The 24,296-nt window shown below is 42.3% G+C and overlaps 1 protein-coding gene across 1 annotated transcript in view; it reads right to left on the reverse strand.

The window, feature by feature from the left end:
* The window catches only part of LOC132815923 (antizyme inhibitor 2-like), a 63,119-nt gene extending 39,708 nt beyond the window's left edge, over positions 1-23,411 (reverse strand). Inside the window, exons 1-2 of the mRNA XM_060825298.1 lie at positions 23,313-23,411; positions 17,228-17,401 (exon numbers count right to left, since the gene is read on the reverse strand). Of these exons, the coding sequence (XP_060681281.1) occupies positions 17,228-17,401; positions 23,313-23,411 (273 nt within the window). The remainder of the gene's footprint in view (positions 1-17,227; positions 17,402-23,312) is intronic.
* Between the last annotated feature and the right edge of the window lie 885 nt (positions 23,412-24,296).

The raw sequence follows: 24,296 nt of genomic DNA on the forward strand, positions 1-24,296 counted from the left end.
CAGCATGGAAACTGACCCTTCAGTCCAACCTGTCCACGCCGACCAGATATCCCAACCCAATCTAGTCCCACCTGCCAGCACCCAGACCATATACCTCCAAACCCTTCCTATTCATATATCCATCCAAATGCCTCTTAAATGTTGCAATTGTACCAGCCTCCACCACATCTTCTGGCAGCTCATTCCATACACATACCACCCTCTGCATGAAAAAGTTGCCACTTAGGTTTCTTTTATATCTTTCCCCTCTCACCCTAAACCTATGCTCTCTGGTTGTGGACTCCCCGATCCCAGGAAAAAGACTTTGTCTATTTATCCTATCCATGCCCCTCATAATTTTGTAAACCTCTATAAGGTCACACCTCAGCCTCCGACGCTCCAGGGAAAACAGCCCCAGCCTGTTCAGCCTCTCCCTATAGCTCAAATCCTCAAACCCTGGCAACATCTTTGTAAATCTTTTCTGAACCCTTCAAGTTTCACAACATCTTTCCAATAGGAAGGAGACCAGAGGTGCATGCAATATTCCAATAGTGGCCTCACCAATGTCCTGTACATCCGCAACATGACCTCCCAACTCCTGTACACAATACTCTGACCAATATAAGAAAGCATACCAAACATCTTCTTCACTATCTTATCTACCTGCGACTCCACTTTCAAGGAGCTATGGACCTGCACTCCAAGATCTCTTTATTAGCAACACTTCCATTGACCTTACCATGAAGTGTATAAGTCCTGCTAAGGATTGTTTTCCCCAAATGCAACACCTCACATTTATCTGAATTGAACTCCATCTGCCACATCTCAGCCCATTTGGTCAAGATCCTGTTGTAATCTGAGGTAACTCTCTTCGCTGTCCACTACACCTCCAATCTTGGTGTCATCTGCAAACTTAATAACTGTACCTCTTATGCACGCATCCAAATCATTTATGTAAATGACAAAAAGTAAGGACTCAGCACCGATCCTTGTGGCACTCCACTGTTCACAGGCCTCCATCTGAAAACAAACCTCCACCACCACCCTCTGTCTTCTACCTTTCAGCCAGTTCTGTATCCAAATGGCTAGTTCTCCCTGTATTCTGTGAGATCTAATTTTGCTAATCAGTCTCCCATGGGGAACCATATGGATCACGTCTACCGCTCTGCCCTCATCAATCCTCTTTGTCCCTTCTTCAAAAAACTCAATCAAGCTTGAGAAACAAGAACGGTGGACGGTGATCTGTAAGGACTTCAGTAAGGCGTTTGACAAGGTTCCGCATGGTAGAATGATTAGCAGGTGAGATCTTATGGAATACAGGGAGAACTAGCCATTTGGATACAGAATTGGCTCGAAGGTAGTGGAGGCCTGTGACCAGTGGTGTGCCACAAGGATTGGTGCTGGGTCCACTGCTTCTCATCAATTACATGAAGGATTTGGATGTGAACATAGGAGGTATAGTTACTAAGTTTGCAGGTGACACAAAAATTGGAGGTGCAGTGGACAGTGAAGAAGGTTACCTCAGTGTACAATGAGATCTTGATCAGATGGGTCAATGAGCTGAGAGGTAGCAGATGGAGTTTAGTTTCGATAAAAGTGATGCGCTGCATTTTGGAAAGGCAAATCAGAGTGATTTCCACACTTAAAGGAGAGTGTTGCTGAACAAAGAGACTTTGCAGATTCATAAGTCCTTGAAAGTGGAGTCGCAGGTGGATAGGATAGTGAAGTAGGCATTAGATATGCTTTCTTTTACTGGTCAGAGCATTGAGTATAGGAGTTGGGAGGGCATGTTGCAGCTGTACAGGACATAGGTTCGGCCACTTTTAGAATATTGTATGCAATTTCGATCTCCCTCCTAGTGGAAGGATTTTGTGAAACTTGGAAGGGTTTAGAAAAGATTTACAAGGATGTTGCCAGGGTTGGAGGATTTGAGCTAAAGGAGAAGACTGAATAGGCTGTGACCATTTTCCCTGGCACGCCAGAGGCTGAGGGGTGACCTTATTGAGGTTTTTAAAACCATGAGGGACATGGATAGGATAAATAGACACAGCTTTTTACCTGGGGTGGGGGAGTAGAGAACTAGAGGGCATAGGTTTAGGGTGAGAGGGGAAAGATATAAAAGGGACCTAAGGGACAACTTATCTTTTACACAGAAGGTGGTGCATGTATGGAGTGAACTGCCAGAGGGAGTGGTGGTGGCTGGTACAATTACAGCATTTAAAAGGATGGATGTATGAAAAGGGTTTTGAGGGATATGGATGAAGTGCTGGCAAATGGAGCTAGATTAGGTTTAGATATCTGATCGGCGTGGACGAATTGAGCCAAAGGGTCTATTTCTGTGCTGTATATCTCTATGACTCCACGACATGGGTACCGCTGGCTAGCAAGCATTTACAGCCCATTCCTGATTGCCCTTGAGAGATATGCTCTTTGATGTTCTGGTCAATGATATCTTTTTAGTGACACCTCCTCCAAAATGAGGAAGTCAGATCCATTAGTGCTGCTTTCCATTTCTCAACTTGTGAAGGCTTGAATTCAGACGAGAGATGTAATTTTAATAACATTAAAAATGTCAGAAATATCCTAACAGGAACAGAAGTCCATCTCTAGTAAACATTTAACTTCGCATTTCATAAAAACTTCTTCACCTCCCTACTTCAAAGATTTATATGGCAGGCAACACATTTCGTGTTAGAATATTTTCACAACACAAGGATAGTTTATTTTCAAATAGAACATAGAAACATAGCAGCATGTTAGCCATTACACAATTGTACAAGAGGATCCAATACATTCATTCAACACCAATGGATGATGTGAAACTGCAAAAAAACCCTCATGGTGTACAAATGACCTTTAAGGAAGGAAATCTGTTAGCAGCACCTGGTCTGGCCTACATATGACTCCTGATCTACAGTAATGTCATTGACTGTTAATTGCTCTCTGAAATGGGCTTGGAAGTCACTTATACTGTTTAGCAGTTGATATAAAATAAAGGAACCAGACAGACAACCTGGCATTGACTAAAGCACCAAAAATGACAATTTCAAACACAGCCCTGTTGACCTACAAAGTCCCCCTTTCTAATATTTCGGGGCTAGTCATAAAATTTGGGTGATCTGACTACCAGTCAATAGCTTGACATCGTAACACTCACTGAATCACACAGATTACACCATCATCATTCGGTGGTATGTCCTGTTGCAGGCTGCAGAGTGGTATGCAGTGAGGAGGCAGTTGCCCTCAGAGTCCTCAACATTGACTCTGGACTTCATGAAGTCTCATGACACCAGAACAAATATACATGAGGAAAGTTCTGAGTGTTACCACATTCTGCTACACATTCCAGCCCTCCCCGGTCGATAAGTCCTGCCCTATGCTGAACTCACTTGGAGGAAGCACTGACGGTTGGAAGAGTACAGAATGTACCTTGGGTATGGGCCTTCAAAGTCCATCATCAAGAGCGGTACCACAACAGACCAACCTGGTCAAGTCCTACTAGACATTGTTGCTAGATTGGGTCTGATGCAGGGGGTGAGTGAACAACATACCTTACCCTCACCAAACTGATTGCGACAAATGCATTTGTCCATAATTATGCTGAAAAGTGAGACCGCTGTACAGTCCTTGTGGAGATGAAGTCTTAGTTTCACATTCAGAATATCCTCAATCATATTGGGAGGCACTATCGCCATATTAAATGGGACTTCGAATAGGTGTAGTCACATGCGAAAGTGATGGCCTAGTGGTATTATTACTAGACCATTAACTCAGAGACCAGGTAATAGAGTCATAGTGTTATACTGCATGGAAACAGACCCTTCGGTCCAACCTATCCATGCAGACCAGATAGCCCAACCCAATCTAGTCCCACCTGCCAGCACCCGGCCCATATCCCTCCAAATCCTTCCTATTCATATACCCACCCAAAAGGCCTCTTAAATGTTGCAATTGTACCGGCCTCCACCACTTCCTCTAGCAGCTTATTCCACAGACCTCTGTGTGAAAACGTTGCCCCTTAGGTCTCATTTATATCTTTCCCCTCTCACCTCAAATCTGTGCCCTCTAGTACTGGACTCCCCAACCCCAGGGAAAAGACTTTGTCTGTTTACCCTATCCATGCCCCTCATGATTTTGTAAATCTTTATAAAGTCACCCCTCAGCCTCCGGCACTCTAGGGAAAACAGTCCCAGCCTGTTCCGCCTCTCCCGATAGTTCAAATCCTCAAACCCTGGCAACATCCTTGGAAATCTTTTCTGAACCCTTTCAAGTTTCACAACATCTTTCCAATAGGAAGGAGACCAGAGGTGCACGCAATATTCCAATAGTGGCCTAACCAATGTCCTGTACAGCCGCAACATGACCTCCTGACTCCTGTACTCAATACTCTGACCAGTAAAGGAAAGCATACCAAACGCCTTCTTCACTATCCTATCTACCTGCGACTCTACTGTCAAGGAGCTATGAACCAGCACTCCAAGGTCTCTTTGTTCAGCAACACTCCCTAGGACCTTACCATTAAGTCTGCTAATATTTGCTTTCCCAAAATACAGCACCTCGCATTTATCTGAATTAATCTCCATCTGCCACTTCTCAGCCCATTGGCCCAAATGGTCCAGATCCTGTTGTAATCTGAGGAAATCCTCTTTGCTGTCCACTACACCTCCAATTTTGGTGTCATCTGCAAACTTACTAACTGTACCTCTTATGCTTGCATCCAAATCATTTATGTAAATGACAAAAAGTAGAGGACCCAGCAATGATCCTTGTGGCACTCCACTGGATACAGGCGTCCAGTCTGAAAAACAACCCTCCACCACCATCCTTTGTCTTCTACCTTTGAGCCAGTTCTGTATCCAAATGGCTAATTCTCCCTTTATTCCATGAGATCTAACCTTGCTAATCAGTCTCCCATGTGGAACTTTGTTGAATGCCTGACTGAAGTCCATATAGATCACATCTGCCCTCATCAATCTTCTTTGTTACTTCTTCAAAAAATTCAATCAAGTTTGTGAGACATGATTTCCCACGCACAAAGCCATGTTGACTATCCCTAATCAGTCCTTGCCTTTCCAAATACATGTACATCCTGTCCCTCAGGATTCCCTTCAACAACTTGCCCACCACTGAGGTCAGGCTCACTGGTCTATAGTTCCCTGGCTTGTCTTTACCACCCTTCTTTAACAGTGGCACCACGTTTGCCAACCTTCAGTCTTCTGGCACCTCACTTGTGACTATCTATGATACAAATATCTCAGCAAGAGGCCCAGCAATCACTTCTCTAGCTTTTCACAGAGTTCTCGGGTACACCTGATCAGGTCCTGGGGATTTATCCACCTTTAACCATTTCAAGACATCCAGCACTTCCTCCTCTTTAATCTGGACATTTTGCAAGATGTGACCATCTATTTCCCTACAGTCTATACCTTCCATATCCTTTTCCACAGTTTTACTGATGCAAAATATTCATTTAGTAACTCTCCCATTTTCTGTGGCTCCACACAAAGGCTGCCTTGCTGATATATTTTCTCCCGAGTTACCCTTATGTCTTTAATATATTTGTAAAAACCCTTTGGATTCTCCTTAATTCTATTTGCCAACGCTATCTCATGTCCTCTTTTTGCCCTCCTGATTTCCCCCTTAAGTATACTCCTACTTCCTTTATACTCTTCTAAGGATTCACTCGATCTATCCTGTCTATACCTGACATATGCTTCCATCTTTTTCTTAACCAAACCCTTAATTTCTTTACTAATCCAGCATTCCCTATACCTACCAGCCTTCCCTTTCACCCTGACAGGAATATACTTTCTCCGATTTCTTGTTATCTCATTTCTGAAGGCTTCCCATTTTCCAGCTGTCCCTTTACCTGGGAACATCTGTCCCCAATCAGCTTTCGAAAGTTCTTGCCTAATACCGTCAACATTGGTCTTTCTCCTGTTTAAAACTTCAACTTTTAGATCTGGTCTATCCTTTTCCACCACTATTTTAAAACAAATAGAATTATGGTCACTGGCCCCAAAGTGCTCCCCCACTGACACCTCGGTCACCTGCCCTGCCTTATTTCCCAAGAGTAGGTCAAGTTTTGCACCTTCTCTAGCAGGTACATCCACATACTGAATCATAAAATTGTCTTGTACGCACTTAAGAAATACCTCTCTGTCTAAACCTTTAACACTATGACAGTCCCAGTCGATGTTTGGAAAGTTAAAATCCCTGACCATAACTACCCTATTATTCTTACAGATAGCTGAGATCTCCTTACAAGTTTGTTTCTCAATTTCCCTCTGACTATTCAGGGGTCTATAATACAATCCCAATAAGGTGATCATCCCTTTCTTATTTTTCAGTTCTGCTTTTTCTCTACTGGCCACAGAAATGTCTGTCTGTACCTCAGACTACAGAATCCCCTAACACATTTGATCTCTTGGAAGCCAACGTACCCCTCGTTGCATTAGAGCCAGTCTCAATACCAGAAACTTGGCTGTTCGTGCTACGTTCCCCTGAGAATCCATCACCCCCTACGTTTTTCAAAACAGCATACCTGTTTGAAACGGGTATATCTACAAAAGACTCCTGCCCTAGGTGCTGACCTCTCTTACCCTTCCTGGAGTTAACCCATCTATGTGACTGTATCTGAGACTTTCCCCCCTTTCTATAACTGCCATCCATCACATACTGTTACTGTTGCAAATTTCTCATCGCTTCTATCTGCCTCTCCAACCGATCCACTCGATCTGATAAGATTCGCATCCAACAGCATTTATGGCAGATATAATCCACAGTAACCCTTAAACTCTCTTTAAACTCCCACATCTGACAAGAAGTACATATCACTGCAAAGGCCATTTTTGCTCCTTCACAATCTACAGACCCAGAAAATAACACTGTCTTATTCTTCTACAAAACACTGCACCAGGTTAAATTAAGAGCTATGGCTTATATTTTAAGTTTAATCAAGAGACTTATCTCCACAAACATGTAATCAAGAAAGAACCCACTCACTAATACAGCCTTTCTCTTGGACAGACTTAAAACAAAATTAACTTATCTGATTCTGTGTTGTGAACTTCGCCCAAACTGATTCCTCCAAGATTAGTTATGAAATTCACTGTTTGTTAATTATCCCAGATGCACTCCGATGTCCAGCGACACTTGAATTCAAAAACAGCAAAGGCAGTAATTGTGCAGGTTCTCTCTCTCTCTCTCTCTCTCTCCTGCACTGTCCTCACCATGTGCTTCCTTTGTCTGCTCTTCTTCCTTTTAAAACTGCTGTTGTTTTGACTTGTTTTTCCAAAGTTCCAAAACAATGCAACAGCATATAAAACAGTTATTGCTGCTCCTGGAATTTGAGGAAATCACCTCCAGCACCTAAAATACCTCTAAAAAAGGAGCAACTCTTACAGCCAGAAATTGTTCCCGTCCTCCATCTTGGATTACCCAGAATAAATTGAGTTGTGACACCTCATATTGTCACAATCACTTTTCTGATGGAGTCTTGAGGTTGTTAATCCACAGGATGCTTCTCTTCAACCAGAGGACATCCCCCTTCCACAAACTGCTTCTGTAGTTTGCATAGAATTTGCAGTTTCTTCTCACTGCTAAGCACACTGCTGTTGTCCTCATCCAATATGTACAGATACTCAGTGTACAATACACACTCAGCTCAGGCAAAAACTTCAAAAAACTACCTCTGATTGAAATGTCATTTTTCATTATTTATACATTTTTGATCTGCACTGACTCATAACACTCGACAACGCTGACAAAAGAACTTCAGGCTCCAGCAAAGACCGAGATTTGACTGACCAACTACCAAAGTTTGGAGCATTTGCAATCACCAACAAGAAGGTATCATAGCAAAAAACAGATGAACTGTGGGACAGTCACCTCATCGCATCCTTCTGGTTTAACCTCTTCATCCACAGAATTTGTTTCTGTTTGGTTATACTTTATACCCATATTTCTGCAGAACTGTCTATGCTGTCTGTGATATTTACAAGTGAATTAATGCATAATGGATTTAAAGGGATATAAGTCTGCATATTAATAATTAACAATTCATTTTTCTACTTGTTAAAGGATAAGACTAATTTTTTTCTTTATTGATAAAGCCTGATGTGAGTCGCTTTATTCTCGTCAGGAAACAACATCTTAGTTATTCAATTGGTCACATATATATTTGTGGTAGATCATGCAATAGTGGGGCGTGATTAGCAGCACACTCTTACCCCCAGCATATTGCCAATCCACCAAATACACTTAACCTGGACACGGCACATAGAGGATGACGGCATGGGGTGAGGGCTGAAGTTCAGACTCCACACACACTGAAGGACCCCTAATCTATAGCCAACAAGACCTAGACAATATCCAGATTTACGATGATAAAATAGTGAGTAGTGCCAGATAATAAAAATCTCAAATCAGGAGTGTAAATGATCACCCCTTGACATTCAATGACATTACAATCACTGAATCACCGATAATCATCATCCTGGAAGTGTTGCCATTGACCAGAAGCTTACTATATTAATATGGGCCTGATGTGGAGGTGCCGGTGTTGGACTGAGATGGACAAAGTCAGAATGTTACACAACACAGGTTATAACCCAATAGGTTTAGTTGAAATCACAAAATTTTGAAGCATTGCTCCTTCAGAGGGTGAAGTTCATTTGATAAAAGAGCAGCACTCCAAAAGCTTGTGATTTCAAATACACCTGTTGGGCTGTAACCTGGTGTCTTGTGATTTCTAACTTTATATGTACCAGTTATGTTCATACTGTGGCTGCAAAGAATTGGTCAAAGGCTAGGAATTTTGTGGTGAACAACTCACCTCCTGTTTCCACACTGACTATCCACCATCTAAAACTCTGGAGTCAGGTGTGTGATGGAGTACTTTCCACTTACCTGCAATGTTCCTCCATCATCTAAAGAAACTCATCTCCATCCCAGATAAAGCAGCCCACATGTCTGGCCCCCATTCCATTACATTCAGTCTCTTCACCTCTAACACAAGTGGCAGCTGTATCATCTACAAGATGTACTGTAGTAATACATCTTCTGGTAGTATCTTCTAAACCTCCTAACCCCTATCCTTGGAAGGACATACCAGCACCTGCAAGTTGGCTTTAAAGGTATGCACCACTAATGTGAAATTATCTTGTTATTCCTCAATACTTCTGGGGTAGCACCCTGGAATTTTCTTCATAGCACTGTGTGCATCCATACCGCTAGAACTGCAGCAGATCAAAATGGCAGCTCACCACCACTTTCTCCTGGGTAATTAGAGAAGGACAATAAACACTGGTCCAGCCATTGATGGCCAATCTCACGAATGAATAAAAGAAAATTCATGATTTTAAAAGTCCTCTATTTTAAGTTCATGACTCTCATGACTCTTTAAATAAGTCTGAGCTGCACTGAATGTTTGGAGGATTTTTCACCATGAGACTCTGCCAGTGTTTTTTTTATTAAACTCACCATATTAATTGCCTTATAATGTTTCTTATACCCAATTTCTGTTCAACGTACCTGTCTGTGTTTTTCTGCCAAACAACTGGCACCTCTTACATCTGTGCCATACTTAAAAAGCCACTGTGCACCTGGATGAGCACGGTCAGTCCAAAGCCGCCCAGTTCAGTCAAAGTCAGAGTTGGAACATGTCAGAGTAGGGAAGAATATTATTAAACTGGAGAGGGTTCAGAGAAGATTTACCAGGATAATGACAAGAATGGAGAGTTTGAGTTATGAAAGTAGGCTGGATAGGTTCGACATCTTTCACTGTAGTGTAAAAAGTTGAGGGGTGACTGTTCAGAGGTTTATAAAATCATGAGGGGCAGAGATAAGATGAATAGCAAACATCGTTTCCCTAGTTGATGGAGTTCAAAATAGGGGGTATATTTTAAGGTGAGCGGAGAATGATTTGAAGAGGACATCAAGGGCAACTCTTTTTACACAGACTGATTTGTGTGTGGAATGAATTGTCAGATGCAGGTATAGTTACAATGTTTAAAAGACATTTGGATAAATATAAGTATATGCATAGGAAAGGTTTGAAGGGATATGGGCAAAACACAGTTAGGTGGAACGAATTTAGTATAGGAAAATGGTCAGCATAGACTAGTTGGACAGAAGCATCTTTTCCTCTGGTGTATGACTGTGTCCTTATAAAAGTAACGTGGTGGTCTAGAGGAGAGGTGTCATCTTTCTGGAGAGCTGGCAGAAGAGGCTTTACCACCTGACCCTGCCAGCCTATTCTGTGGTTGCCACCTCAGGATTGCATAAAACATCTTCTCTCATTTGTTCTCAGCCCTGAAACTCCCCCACCATCAACCGTGCATGCCCTAAGTGCTTCCTTCCCTGAAATACATTGGTGTGCCAGATGGGTTTTTTCTAACAATTGGCAAGGATTCATCGTCATCATTAGACTCTTAATTCCAGATTTTCATTGAATTCTAATTCCACCATCTGCTCGGGTGAGATTTGAACCTGGGCCCCCAGAACAAGAGCTGGATCTCTGAATTATCGGTCCAACAACAATACCACTAGGCCATACCTCAACACCATTGGCCCACATGCACCAGGACAGTCAACCATCCCACTCATTCCTTCTCTTTCTCTTGATACAGAATACAGCCCACAGCTGAACAGCATAAACCCATGTTGTTGTCCACATCCAGATCCTCACCCTGTATGAGTCATTGCAGGAGATGATTGGGACCATTCCTGTGTCATTGAGATGGCCATGTCCTACCACATGAGTAAGTATCACTCTTCATTCCTTTGCCATTCTCACAGTAACAATGCTGTCAGTCTCATTCACTGCACATCACTTCAAACTACTGGCCATGGTACCATCTTTTTCTTGTTCTACAAGTGTAGTCTCTGCTAGTCTTCCGTTGAGCTCTGCAGAGAAATAGCCAGATCCTCTGGAATTGCCATCCTGGAGCTCTGAGAATGGAAGTATCTAAGGCTCAGAAGAAGCTCTCCTCTGAGGGAATGCACAGGGGAAATCATAGTCAGAGAGAGGGTGGGAGTATAATCTGGTGCATGCCCTGAGTGCTGCCTCCTCATGCCCTGGGAGACCTTTTTCTCCTGTATTCATTCACGGGATGAGGGCATTGCTGTCTCGAGAGCATTTATCACCTAGGCCTAATTGCCCAGAGACAGCTCTACAGAAAGTGGAGCTCTAGATGTAGGTGTGTGCTGAGAGTCTACTACATCAACTGGATGTGGGGAGGGTACAATGTGTAGGCATGGCTTCATGCCACAATGAGACCTTTGAGCCTCCTCACACAACATCCCAAATAGTCCCTCTGTGCATAAAGGTGTACCCATCAATGAATCAATGCTGAGGGATGTCTAGGAAGTAGGCAGCCTGCGTGCTTGTGTGTTGTACGTTGTGAGGGTCAATTAGCAATGTTCTCTCCCTTTCAAAGCCCTATGATTGGTGGTTGCAACAGACCTTCCCTCACAGGTGAATCAAATCCAGATGGGTTCACAGCTATTTTCTTCCCCATTAAGCACTGTCAGTTTCCAGCACAATGTGAGGTGACATGGAGTGTTCCTTTGCCTCAGCCTAAATGTGTTGGTGAGCTGCAAAACATGCACATCCCCTTTCTAGTAGCTCATCCTGAAGACCCGCAGACTGTACATTGCCGTAAACCTCCACTCCAACTTTCATATGCCCCTGCACCTGCCTATCTTGCACACCTAGGCACTGACATATGAGGTAACCATACTAGGTGCAGTCATACACTGCTTCTCCCACAGAAACCAGGATGTTCCAGACTATGGATGACATCCAACTCCCACGTTACACTCTATCCAGCCATATTTTAATGTATTCCCTTCCCCCAACCCACTGTGCAGCCGCCGTTCACAATTGTACTTGAAATAACTCCACAGAGGCTGGTATCCTGTCACCAGGTCACCCTTTGATTACACATGCATAGTACCTGACACTGACCTAGCTAGCACAGAGCTAGCTCCAAGGTTGAGCAGAAATCCTGTCAATCTTGTTTATGTCTGTCAGCCAGGACTCCGTTATTGAACCAGGTTGACTGCCCCAATCAGGGAACTCATATTCTATGAGGGCCACCTGACTGACCTTATTCCAATCACAATAGCCACCCTTGTTCTACATTCTGTGACATAGGCTCATTCGTTTTCTAGTGGCATCCCATGGGGCATTTATGCACTAATCTGATGCCCCTCACTCTGCCTTAGATACTAGGGCATGTACCAGACCTTAGCCCACCTCTTGCACCCAGAAGTCTCAGCCAAATATCATCTTCAGGCAATAACAGTGTCAATATTGCAACATCTGCCATGTCCCTCTGGCCGTCGGAGGTTTCTTCATTGCTTGGCAGACAGGAAGAACCCATGGGTTCTCTCAGTCTTGCCAGATGTTCAGAGGACCAGGTGTGTTTTGCTTGTGCCCTGTTTGTGATGTTACTGCTTTCATGTTGTCCTCTTGCTTGTTCAGGCCTGCCTCCCTTTCCAGAACTTAAGCCTGCATTGATCTTGCCTCTTATCCATGCAGGGTTATTCCCATGGTTTCTATACCAAATTTTATCCCCTGAAGAAAACCGCCTCCCTCACATAGATGGGTCTTGTGTCTAGTACTGGCATTCCTGATGGTGTGTCACTGTCTGCCACCACCCACACAGGTCCAGGAAGATCAGGTTTGACCTGATGTGGAGTCTTTTCCCTATTAGTAACTCTTCTGGAGCTATCCCTGTAGTTGAATGACATGTGTCCCAAATAGAAACCAGGACTGTTTGGCTTCTTTGATCTTCCCAAAGTTTGGTCCTCTCTTTCTGCCAGATCATTGGACAATGAATGTTATGGTATGGAGCTGTTATTGAATGCCTTTATGAAATCATTGAATTCCTTGCTGATAAATAATGTCTGTGACCAATGCATCTGGAAGTTTGTCTATTACAAAAGATGTTCATGGTGACTAAGAACATTAAGCTCATGGAAGGACTGTCAAAAGTTGATATGTAATGGAATCCAAGGTTTACCTGGCCATTACAACAAATTTGAGGGACCTGCTGGCAGTGATTTTTGACCATGTTGCACTCTTGGCACTGCCCTACCCCAGCCTTGCAACTGTGTCCGCATCCAATTGTGACCACTAGGCATAACCTCTCAACAACATCTTCAGTTTGGAAACACCTCAATGACCCTGATGGAGTTCAGCCAGTACCTGGTGGTGTTCTTTGCTTGGGACAATTATTCTTGCTCCTAATTATATGCAGTCCTCTGTGGTGATCTCGTCTCAACACGTCCAGAAAGATTTCAGTTCTAGTTGCAATAGCAACTTTCTGTTTCCCCCATCAACACCAGCTATTTTCGTTTGGCCAGGACAGGATCTTTTGTGTCCACAATCTGATATTGTCAGCAGTGACCGGAAAGGAGTCCAGAAAGTTTAACATCAGACTGAACTCTTCCAGTGGTGTCACCAGCAGTGATGTGTCTGCCAGTGGAAAACAGGCACTCGCCACTGGCCACCTGGACGATGTTAGAGCTTACCACTGAACTTAACTGAAGCTATGAGCAGCATGGCTCTGTACTTCTAAACAAACCAAGGAGGGGTTTGTGATCTGTCACTATTACAAATTTATATCCTTAAAAGGTATCGGAGGAACTTTCTCACACCAAAGATGACCACCAAACTTTCTTTGTCTATCTGGGCATATATTCATTCAGCAAGTTTTGAGAAGATTTTCATTCAGTGTTAGCCAACGTCTGGGGAGCATATGCTATCAGGCATTCCTGTCCACTGGTCCACCACTGAGCCACCACTACCCCAATACCACACAGACAGGCATCACGTGACAGCACCACATCTTGCTTAGGATCATGTGTGCCAACAGTTTTGATGACACTAGCTGTTTCTTCACTTCTGTAGAGACTCCACCTTGGCTATGAGACATTTCTAAGAACGACTTTTTCACAGTCACAGATTTCAGGATGCCAGGGTGGAAGCCAGGTTACGTGTCAATTTTCTGTAATAATTCACCAACCCAAAGAAAGACCTAAGCTCTAATATGGACGGGGGAGCCGGGACACCTTTGATCATCCTCGCTTTATCGTCCAATGGGTGTAACCCAATGTTGTCGACTGTGTAGCCCAAGTAGGTTATTTCGGCGTCTGGAACATACATTTTTCCCTTCTAAGGCATATACCAAATTAGGAGAAACATTTAAGCACCAACTTCTCCAAGTGCTCTTTATTGGTCTTCCCAGTTCTTCGCACATCATCCAGAAGAATAGCTACCTGGGATTGACATTGTAAAATATTCACCATCATCCCCTGGAAAATGGCACAGGCTGATGATACCCCAAAAGGCAGTCTCTTGCATATTGGTAAAATCCCTTAAGAGTATTAATTGTACCATACTCTTGGGACTCCTCATCAAACTGCAATTCCAGCTGCACAAGGCTCCCGTCTGTGTTTGTGAACAACAGGCTCCCAGCCAGTTTTGTATACAAAGATTTTACTTGAGGGATTGTGAAAAACGGTTGACCATTTGTTTGAAATCCCTACACAAGAGCGAACCAACTCATCAGGCCTCACAATCGGTAAGACAATGCTGTCCATTCTGCAAATAATACTGGTTTGATGATTCCTTCGCTTTCCAGTCTTCTGAGTTCTGCCTCTACTTTTGCACATAAGCCAAATGGCACTGTGTGGGCCTTGCAGAATCATAGTCAGCATGTTTGGTGGCCTTGGCCCCTTTCACAATCACTCGACCTTCCTGAAAAGCCTCTTGCTATTTAATTGGGACTTTACACAGGCAGCCATTTTCTAATCAAATAATGTTGAGCCAAGCAAGTTGAATATTTCTCAATCAATTCTGCCGCATCAAGCTTGTGCTGAGCCTTTGACTACAATCTGTGGTAACAGAACCAGTTGCTTTTCATAAGAGACCAAAACCACAGTTGTACCATTAATGTGTCAGGGTTCCCTGGTGTAGGTTCTCAGCCTGCCCGAGGTCTTATACAAAGTTAAGGGTTGGAGTCCAGACCAAATTTTGTTAAAGACTTCTTCTGTGATCACTGAAATGGCAGCACTGATATTGACTTTCATTTGCAGCGGGTAACCATTTGACCAGAAGTTTATTTTCATTGGTTCTGATTTGAATGTTGTGAAGCAATTTAACTGTTTAGACCAGCTGGACGTGGACTTTCAGGATGTACACTGTCCTGGATATCACCCTATGAGATCTCTTACTCAATTCAGGCTGAGTGGGACTCTTTTGCTGTCTCACATCTCCATACCAGCATCAATTACAATGGCCTGCCAGCCTGGTCCTGAAGAAAATGTTGACTGTTTGGCCGAGGTTTGGCTTTGTTTTGGGGTTTTGCCATGGGCTGACCTAGAGTGCCTCTATTCAGGATATGTCCTGAGTGAGGCTGTGCAATTGCCTTCAGCCACTTGGTGTCCCTCAAGTCGACCTGAGGAAGGTGTCCACTTGCATCAGAATACCCTGCTTTACTTGCTGCATTTTCTTTGGACAATGCCAGTTGGAATGCCCATTTGAAGACCAGTTGGGCTTCACCTTGTAAGTGGTTACATCATTAATCACACAAACTAAACAGTCTCTCAGAATCTTAACATGGTTAAATCAAAGGTATGTGCTTCTGCCAGGCATCTTAATCTCGTCAAAAGTTGCAAACTGATTTTCCCAGTTCTCGAACTGCTGAGTAAAATCAATAGTGTGTCAGAATTAGTGGTGGCTTTGGGCCACAATATTTCTTAACCATATCCACCGACTCTTGAAAGATTTTCTTATCTGGGGCCTCAGGAAACATTAGACCCCCCAATAATTGAAAAATAGCAGGTTTACAAGCTGTCAGGGGAATTACTTGTTGCTTTTCATCTGCCCAATGTGATTTGCCTGGAAAATACCCCATATATTTTCCATCTACTGGGCCCAGTCTTCAAGAACAGGATTGAATGGGTGAAGTTTCCTTATTTGCAGCATGATGCCAGAAATTCTTACCCCAGTCAAAGATGACTGTTGCATGCAGATTTCTTCAGGGGCATGTTTTTCCTCTCATCACCAGTGAAATAACTCCCCAGAGACTGATATTCCGTCACCAAGTCATGCTTTATTTTAACATGCAAAGTACTTGACACTGGTCTAGCTAGCACAGAGCTGGATCCTAGAGTGAACGGAATGCCTGATATTCCTGTTTATATCTGTCAGCCAGGGCTCCCTAATTGGACCAGATTAACAGCCGCAATAGAGAACTCATATTCTATGAGGTCCACCTGGCTGATCTCATTCAAACCATTACAGTATTGTGCCCTTTCCCAAAGCCTAAAAGTCCTAAGTGCCAAAGAGAAACCTGCTGAAATTCAGTACCATGACAAAACTGCCTTTTTTCCCCCACCACCCTCGACCACTCACTTTTCCTTCCTTTTTTTTTGGACAGATAAAATTTATGCTATGGCCCATTCCCTTGACTTGAAATGGAATTATAATGGAATAACTTGATCCCATTGCTCTTTTGGCGCTTTCTGTTGGTCCATTTTATAAGCAGAGCAAATTGTTCACTCAATGGGAGATATTCATCTATAGGTGTCTTCATATAATACAATATTGACAACAATATGTAACAAGAAAATATCACACTGAACGTGAAGAAAATGGTGTCCCGTCAGAGAGAAGTGAAAGAACAATTGAGGCCGTTGAACATTATTTCAAAAGGGAAGATGCTTAAAAGTAGGGAGGATGCTTGTGAGTCTCATAAATTAGGGAAGAAATCCAGAAGTAAGGGATATCCCCCAGTATTGGAACAGAGACAGGAAGGAACCAGGCTGTGAGTTATAATCAACCGTAGACTGTGCTTGTGGGGTTGTAAGTTAGAGATCATACAGATGAGGTACAGCAAAGCCATAAGAGGGTTTGAAAGTGAGGAGAATTACTTTAAGTTCTGTTTACAGGACACAGCTAGCCAGTGTAAAAGACATGAACTGTTTAAACTCTGAATATAGAATTGAATTTGTGAACAGTAACCTCTCACAAGAAGACCATAAAGGAAATCACTTTTTGAGACAAAACTGGGTTTGACAAGTGGAGGTGTGAAAGTGATAAAATCATCTTAAGTAAACACAGACATAATTTTGCCAATGTCACTTATATAGTATGGGAAGTATACTATGTGAAAACAATGTAGTTATCAGACATACATTTCTGTAATTTTCTAAGCTTTTTACCCAGTCCTACCTTACTGGCACAGTCAAAGCCGAGTCCCATTTGAGCAAGAATCTGAGCCACTGGTTTGCTGTTGTTACATTTCACAGCGTAGAAAGGTTTCACTCGGGGCAGAGCCTTCTGCCATCGCAGATGCTGATGTACAAGATCACCCAGATCAGCAACAGAGAAAGCATCTGTGTTCTCCTGTAATAACAGAAACTACACTCAACTCAATATGATACACATACTTCTTCCAGGTTCCTGTGTTGTACAACAATTGCTCTTCACTGGACATTATAATTTCAATGCAACATATTGATTAAGTAATGAGAACATAATTATTCAATTCAGCATTTCAATGGTTTTATTAAAATCATTCCAGATGTTCGTTCCAGGACTTAGCTTGTAAATTTGCTGCTCATCAAGGAACTCAACCAAAGGTCAGAATGGTGCTAAGATAAATCTGTGAGCTGTTCTGGATTATACTTTATTATTACTAACTTGTTAATATTCTTAAATAGGCTGATTGAATTAACCTGTGGATGACGGCAGGTTTATAAACTTGACATTTGGAACACTAAATGAGATACAGCCTGTGATGAAGTCTGCACAGTAGAAATACTGAGAGTACAATCTTACAGTCAGAATAGACTCCTCTGTTTTTACTCATCCTGTTTGTCCTTTTGTGTAGTTTCTTCAGTATTGTTGGAACTGCACTAACACAGGTGAGTGAAGAGTATTCTACAGAATTCTCATCCTCTTAACTGGTGTTGTCACCATAGAATATATGTAACTGTTAAGTTCAGTTTCTGGTGAATGTAACCTCCAGAATGTTGATAATGACATTTTCTTTGTGGAATCCCTCACTAATTGTCACAGGATATCCAGGTCTTGTTGCATACGGATATGGACTGCTAATATCCAAGGAATCATAGATGGTGTTGAATATTGTGTCATTATCAGGTGAACATTCCTGACCTTATGATGATGAGAAAGACATTGATGAAATGGCTGCAGATGGTTGACATGAGGGCATTACCTTGAGGAACTCCTGCAGGTTTGTTCTGGAGCTGAGATGACTGATCTCCAACAACCACAAACACATTCCACCTAATTTCCATTGATTTCACTTTTGCTAAGATGCCTTGATGACACATTCTCAAAACGGACATAAATAGGAATCAAAGGGAAACCGCTGTGGTTTGGGCAAGAGATGCAGGCGAGATGTGAAGAAGAAAATTTTATACAGGGGCAGTAACATTCTTGAACTTACTGCCCACAAAGTTGGTGGCTGCTGAAAAAAAATCAAAGATTCGAAGAGGAAATCTAATGGGCACTTGAAAGAAATCAATGTGCAGGGCAATGGGGATTGAGAAGCACAGTGGGACTGACTGGATTGCTCCATGTACAGCTGCCATGGATTGAATAGGATGAATGGCCTCTCCTTCTTTGCCATAAATTACTCTAAGATTGAATGCCTTTTTTTTTGGTTGTCACTGGCTGGCCAGCATTTATTTTCCATCTCTAGTTGCCCTTGAGAAGGTGAATGTGAGCTGCCTTCTTGAACCACTGCAGTCCATGAGCTGTAGGGTGACCCATAATGCCTTTAAGGAGAGAATTTCACAATTTTGACACAATGACAGTGAAGGAACGGCAATATTTTTCCAAGTCAGCATGGTGAATGGCTTAGATGCAAGTTTGCAAGTAGTGATGTTTCAATGCATCTGCACCCTTGTCCTACTGGATGGAATTGGTCGTGGATTTGCTATCTAAGGATCTTTGGTGAATTCTGCAATGCATCTTGTAGATAGTACATAGTAATGCTTCTGATTGTTGATGCTAGAAAAAGAGAATACTTGTGGATGTGATACCAATCAAGCATGCTGCTTTGTCCTGGATGGTATCAAGCTTCTTCAGTATTGTCAGAAAGTGGGGACTATTCCATCACATTTATATCTTGCAGCTGGTGGACAGGCTTTCAGGAGTCAGGATGTGAATTACCTGCCACAGTCTTCTTCTACTTCTGACCTGCTCTTGTAGCTACTGTATGTATGTGATGAGTCTAGTTAGTTTCTGGTCAATGGTAAGTTAATTATGGGGTATTCAGTGGTGATAACACCATTGAAAGTGGTTAACTTGTCTCTTATTGGAGGCAGTCATTGCCTGGCATTTGCGTGGCGCTAATGTTACTTATTATATTTCAGTGCAAGCCTGGATGTTATTCATATCTTGTTGCATTTGAAATTGGACTGCTTCAGTATTTGAGGAGTCGCAACTGATGCTGAACAGCAAGCAATCATTGGTGAACATCCTTATGATGGAGGAAAGGTCCCTAATGATGCAGCTGAAGATGGTTGGGCCTAGGACACTATGCTGAGGATCACCTGTAGAGATGTCCTGGAGCTGAAATGACTGACTTTCAACAACCACACCCATCTTCAATGTGCCAGTAGAGAATTTACCCCCGATATAAATTGATACCAGTTTTTCTGGAACTTCTTGATATAACACCCCTCATCCTTTTGCCGTTCCAATGAGAAAAGGCCTAGCACTCTCGACCTATCCTCGTACGACCTATTCTCCATTCCAGGCAACATCCTGGTAAATCTCCTCTGCACCCTCTCCAAAGCTTCCACATCTTTCCTAAAGTGAGGCGATCAGAACTGCAGACAGTACTCCAAATGTGGCCTTACCAAGGTCCTGTACAGCTGCACCATCACCTCCCGACTCTTGAATTCAATCCCTCTGCTAATGAACGCTAATGCACCATAAGCCTTCTTACAAGCTCTATGCAACTGAGTGGCAACTTTCAACAGTCAGAGACTTTTTCCCCAAGTACAACAGAGTGTTACAAGGGGACATAAATTTAAAGTGAAGGGTGGAAGATATAGGGGGAATGTCAGGGGTAGGTTCTTTACCTAGAGAGTGATGGGGGCATGGAATGCACTGCCTGTGGGAGTGGGAGAGTCAGAATCATTGGTGACCTTTAAGCGGAAATTGGATAGTTACATGGATAGGTGCTTAATCTAGGATAAATGTTCAGTACAACATCGTGGGCCGAAGGGCCCATTCTGTGCTGTATTGTTCTGTGTTCTATGTTCTAACACTGAGTGAAATGCAGCCTTGATTTCAACGACTGTCACTCTCACCTCTTTTGCCCATGTTTGAACCAGGGCTGGAAATCAGGAGCTGAATGGCCATGGCAGAACCCAAACTGGGCATTCACTGAGCAGATAATTAGTGAGCATGTGCTGCTTGATAGCATTATTGATGACACTTTCCATCACTTTACTGATGATTGAGAACAGACTGACGGGGCATAACTGGCGAGGTTGAATTTGTCCTGCTTTTTCTGTACAGGACATACCTGGCCACTTTTGAACATTGTTGGGTTGATGCCAGTATTGTAGCAATACTAGACAACTTGGTAAGGGGAATGGCAAGTTCTAGAGCACATGTTTTCAGTACTATTGCTGGAACTTGATCCAGGCCCATTGCTTTTGTAGTATCCATTCCCCCAACCATTTCTTGATAACGTGAAGTGTATCAATTGGGCTGAATACTGGTATCTGTGATGCTGAAGACCACTGAGACAAATCATCCACCTGGCACTTCTGATTGAAGACTGCTTCTGGACATGGTCATTCAGTTGGTTAAGGGCACTGTTTGGTTTCTAGATGCATGTTCTGACATCCCTCTTAATAGTGGCATCCCTAGACTATTTCTGTCACCTGAGATCAGTGCTGTTAATGGTTATTTCTGGTCCTTCATAATCTCTGTTTGGTGCAGTTTGAAATGCTACTTCAGTCTTGGGGAAATTGATACGGAATCTGATGTTTTTCAGAGCCTTGACATAGTCTGGGTTCCTTCACTGTTGTGAAAAGCTAAGGGACAGTAATCTGTCTTCAGACTGTCTGTCTTTGTTGCCTCTGTGACACTGGGGGGACCTGCAGAGATTGAATAGCTGCCTTGGACCAAATGTAATGTTGGCTGCTGTAGGTCTGTCATCAGTGTCATACGTGTTACAGCAAAGGAGAGGTTCAATGAGAATTTAATTAGAATATAGATAGAAAGAATATAGCTGAAATAAATGCTAGTCACTTAAGAATGGGGAAATTAATAATGTGAAACAAAGACAGGGCAGCAAACTAAAAAAAAATTTTGTCAGATTTTACAGTAAAGTGTTCCAAGAATAGTAGATAATGAGACAGCAAAAGGGAGGATGAAGCTGAAAATAATAATTATCACCTGAGAAAAAATGTGAGATAAGTTCAGAGACCAAAGGCTGACATTTCCCTGGAATTGATGGCTTGCTTCTCGGGGTCTTAATGTGGCTAGAGAGATAGTGGACGCTTTGGTTTTAATTTTCCACAATTCCCCAGAGTTTGGAAAGATCCCTGTGGACTGTAAAGCCACAAATATGACATCTTCATTCAAAGAAGAAGGAAAAAACAAACCAGGAAACAATAGACCAGTTTGTCTATTGAGGTATTATCCCACGAGAACAGTAACCACTGCCATTCAACTCTGTACAGTCTGTAGAGAGCTCAGGAGGACAAGAGTCACCAAGTCAAGGAAGAGCTACATGTGAAATAGAATCCTCAGACTTCAATGTAGCTACCTCCAGATGAGTGACAGCCAGAGCAGGTGATGCCTCAGGATGATCCATGTCTCTGCCAAATGCTGGTCGAAGTGCATTCCCTACCTGGTTACCCTAAAGGTAACACTGCCCTTTGTTTCGGAAGCTGCTGGGGGGCTCTGTAGCACTTGGTAGATACCATCTCTTTCAGACCTCACTGATTCTCTCTTCACAAGAACTGACTACTGAATTTATTTTAAACAAAAACAGACGGTGCTGGAGAAACTCAGCAGGTCGGGCAGCATCTGTGCAAAGAAAGCTCTGATGAAGAGTCACCATACTCAAAAAGTTAACTCTGTTTTCTTCCAGGATATTCTTGCCAGGGCCTTTTTATAGCTCAGAGTTAGTGATACTGATTATTCTCAAAAAAATGTCATCTTGTTAGGTGCATAGCTTGATTATATTTATTAGTTTGTGATATTTTATTAATTTAGCCACTCAACTCATCTTCTTTCAATGCCTCTTGCGCCACTGCAATTCATGAATTGTCACTTCCATGTCAACCATCATTTTTGGATTTCGAGGTTTGTTTTTAAGCTGTATGCCCTTCTTGCTGCCACCCTCCCCATTTGTACGTGGACTTGAACTGATACACATTGGTTTGCCTGCACTCAATTTGAACTCTGTCCCAACCAACAAGTCCTGGAGTCAGACTTGAATCTGAAGACTTCTGGCTGATAGGCAAGAAAGTTACCACTTTAGTTCCTGCTTCTTCAGTTTACACATAAAGCTAAGTGAGTTACTGAATAGTTAACTGAGGAATATTTATTGTTGTATATGTAGGTATTACTTTTTTAATACAAAGCGAGATGTTATATTGTTATAAAAGGAGTCAGGAACTGTACTGTTACGTTGATGTAAAGATATATCTCCAGAGTGCCACATTAAGACAAGCAGGCAGTAGACAGCATACCAAATTTGAATTGTTCCAAACACATGAAGAGTTCTGAAGAAATACACTTGATAACAACTTCAATATTTGTGTCTAAAAGTGTGATTATTTTAACCTTCTACCTTAAGACAAAACACACATTACATTGACAGGATTATTGGACCTCTGTTCAGAAAAGTAAAGGAGTTTTAAGCAACTGTTTGCTTACATTGAACTAATGAAACAAATTTGCATAAAGTGTTAATACTGTGCGTAGAAGATCGTTTACTTTCTCAATATTTATCTTTTCATCAACAAGCTGCAAATCCCTGCAATTCCAAACATAGCAGAATATGGTTCAATTAAAGATTTTGGGAGGAAAGAAAAGCTACAAAGAGGAGAACAAAGAAGGGAAAGGGTCTGGCAAGCAGAGGAGTTCTGACTGAAGCAGCCTACTCTGCTGCCATCTTGAAATTCCTAGGCTATATTACTGGAATTTCAGATGTTTCGATAAAGTTGAACGAATATTAATCAATCTACTGATTATGTCTAACAATGAAAACTAATACATTACTGCCAGCAATTACCACTGTATCAACACTCACCGTGAGCATTTGCTCTTTAATCTTCTGATCAATGATATCCATTATAGTGACACCTTTCTCCAAAATGACAAATTCAGATCCATTAATGATGTTTTCCATTTCTCAACTTGCAAAGGTTTGACTTCAGACTGTAAAGAAATTAGAACTTTTGAAAAATCCAAAACCATTTGTAGTTTGACAATAGGAACAGAAATAAATTTATACTAAGCATCTAGCTTTACATTTCAGATAAAGCTTCTGCCTCCCACTGTTCAAAGATTGATATGGAATACAATGCATCTTAATTTCAGAACATTTGAATGGTAGGGTCCTGTGAGTATTGCCATATAAATTGACCTTGGAGTCACTGGTAGATATGATGATGAAGTTCTTGCCTTTATTGGTCAGTGCGTTGAATTCGGTACTTGCCTTTATTTGGTCAGTGCGTTGAATTTAGGAGTTGGGATGTCATGTTGCGGCTGCACAGGAAATTGGTTAGGCCACTTTTGGAATATTGCATTCAGTTCTGTTCTCTCTGCTACAAGAAAGATGTGAAACTTGAAAGGGTTCAGAAAATATTTACAAGGATATTCCCAGGGTTTGATCTATAAGGAGAGGCTGAGGCTAATTTCCCTGGAGTGTCAGAGGCTAAGGTGTGTCCTTATTGAAGTTTACAAAATCATGAGAGGCATGAATAGCCAAGTTCCTTTCCACTGTAGGGGAGTCCAAAATTAGAGGGCATAGGTTTAAAGTGAGAGAGACGTAAGGGGTAACTTTTTCATGCAGAGGGTGGTGCGTGTGTGGAATTCAGCTGCCAAAAGAAGTGGTGGACGCTGGTAGAAGTACAACATTTGAAAGGCATCTAGATGGGTTCCTGAATTGTAAGGGTTTAGAGGGATTTGGGCTAAATGCTGACAAATAGGGCTAGATTAATTTAGGATATCTGATCAGCATGGACGAGTTGGACTGAAGGGTCTGATTCTGTGTTGTACATCTATGACTCTA

Source organism: Hemiscyllium ocellatum, chromosome 5 (assembly GCF_020745735.1).
Source record: "Hemiscyllium ocellatum isolate sHemOce1 chromosome 5, sHemOce1.pat.X.cur, whole genome shotgun sequence".
NCBI lineage: Eukaryota > Metazoa > Chordata > Chondrichthyes > Orectolobiformes > Hemiscylliidae > Hemiscyllium > Hemiscyllium ocellatum.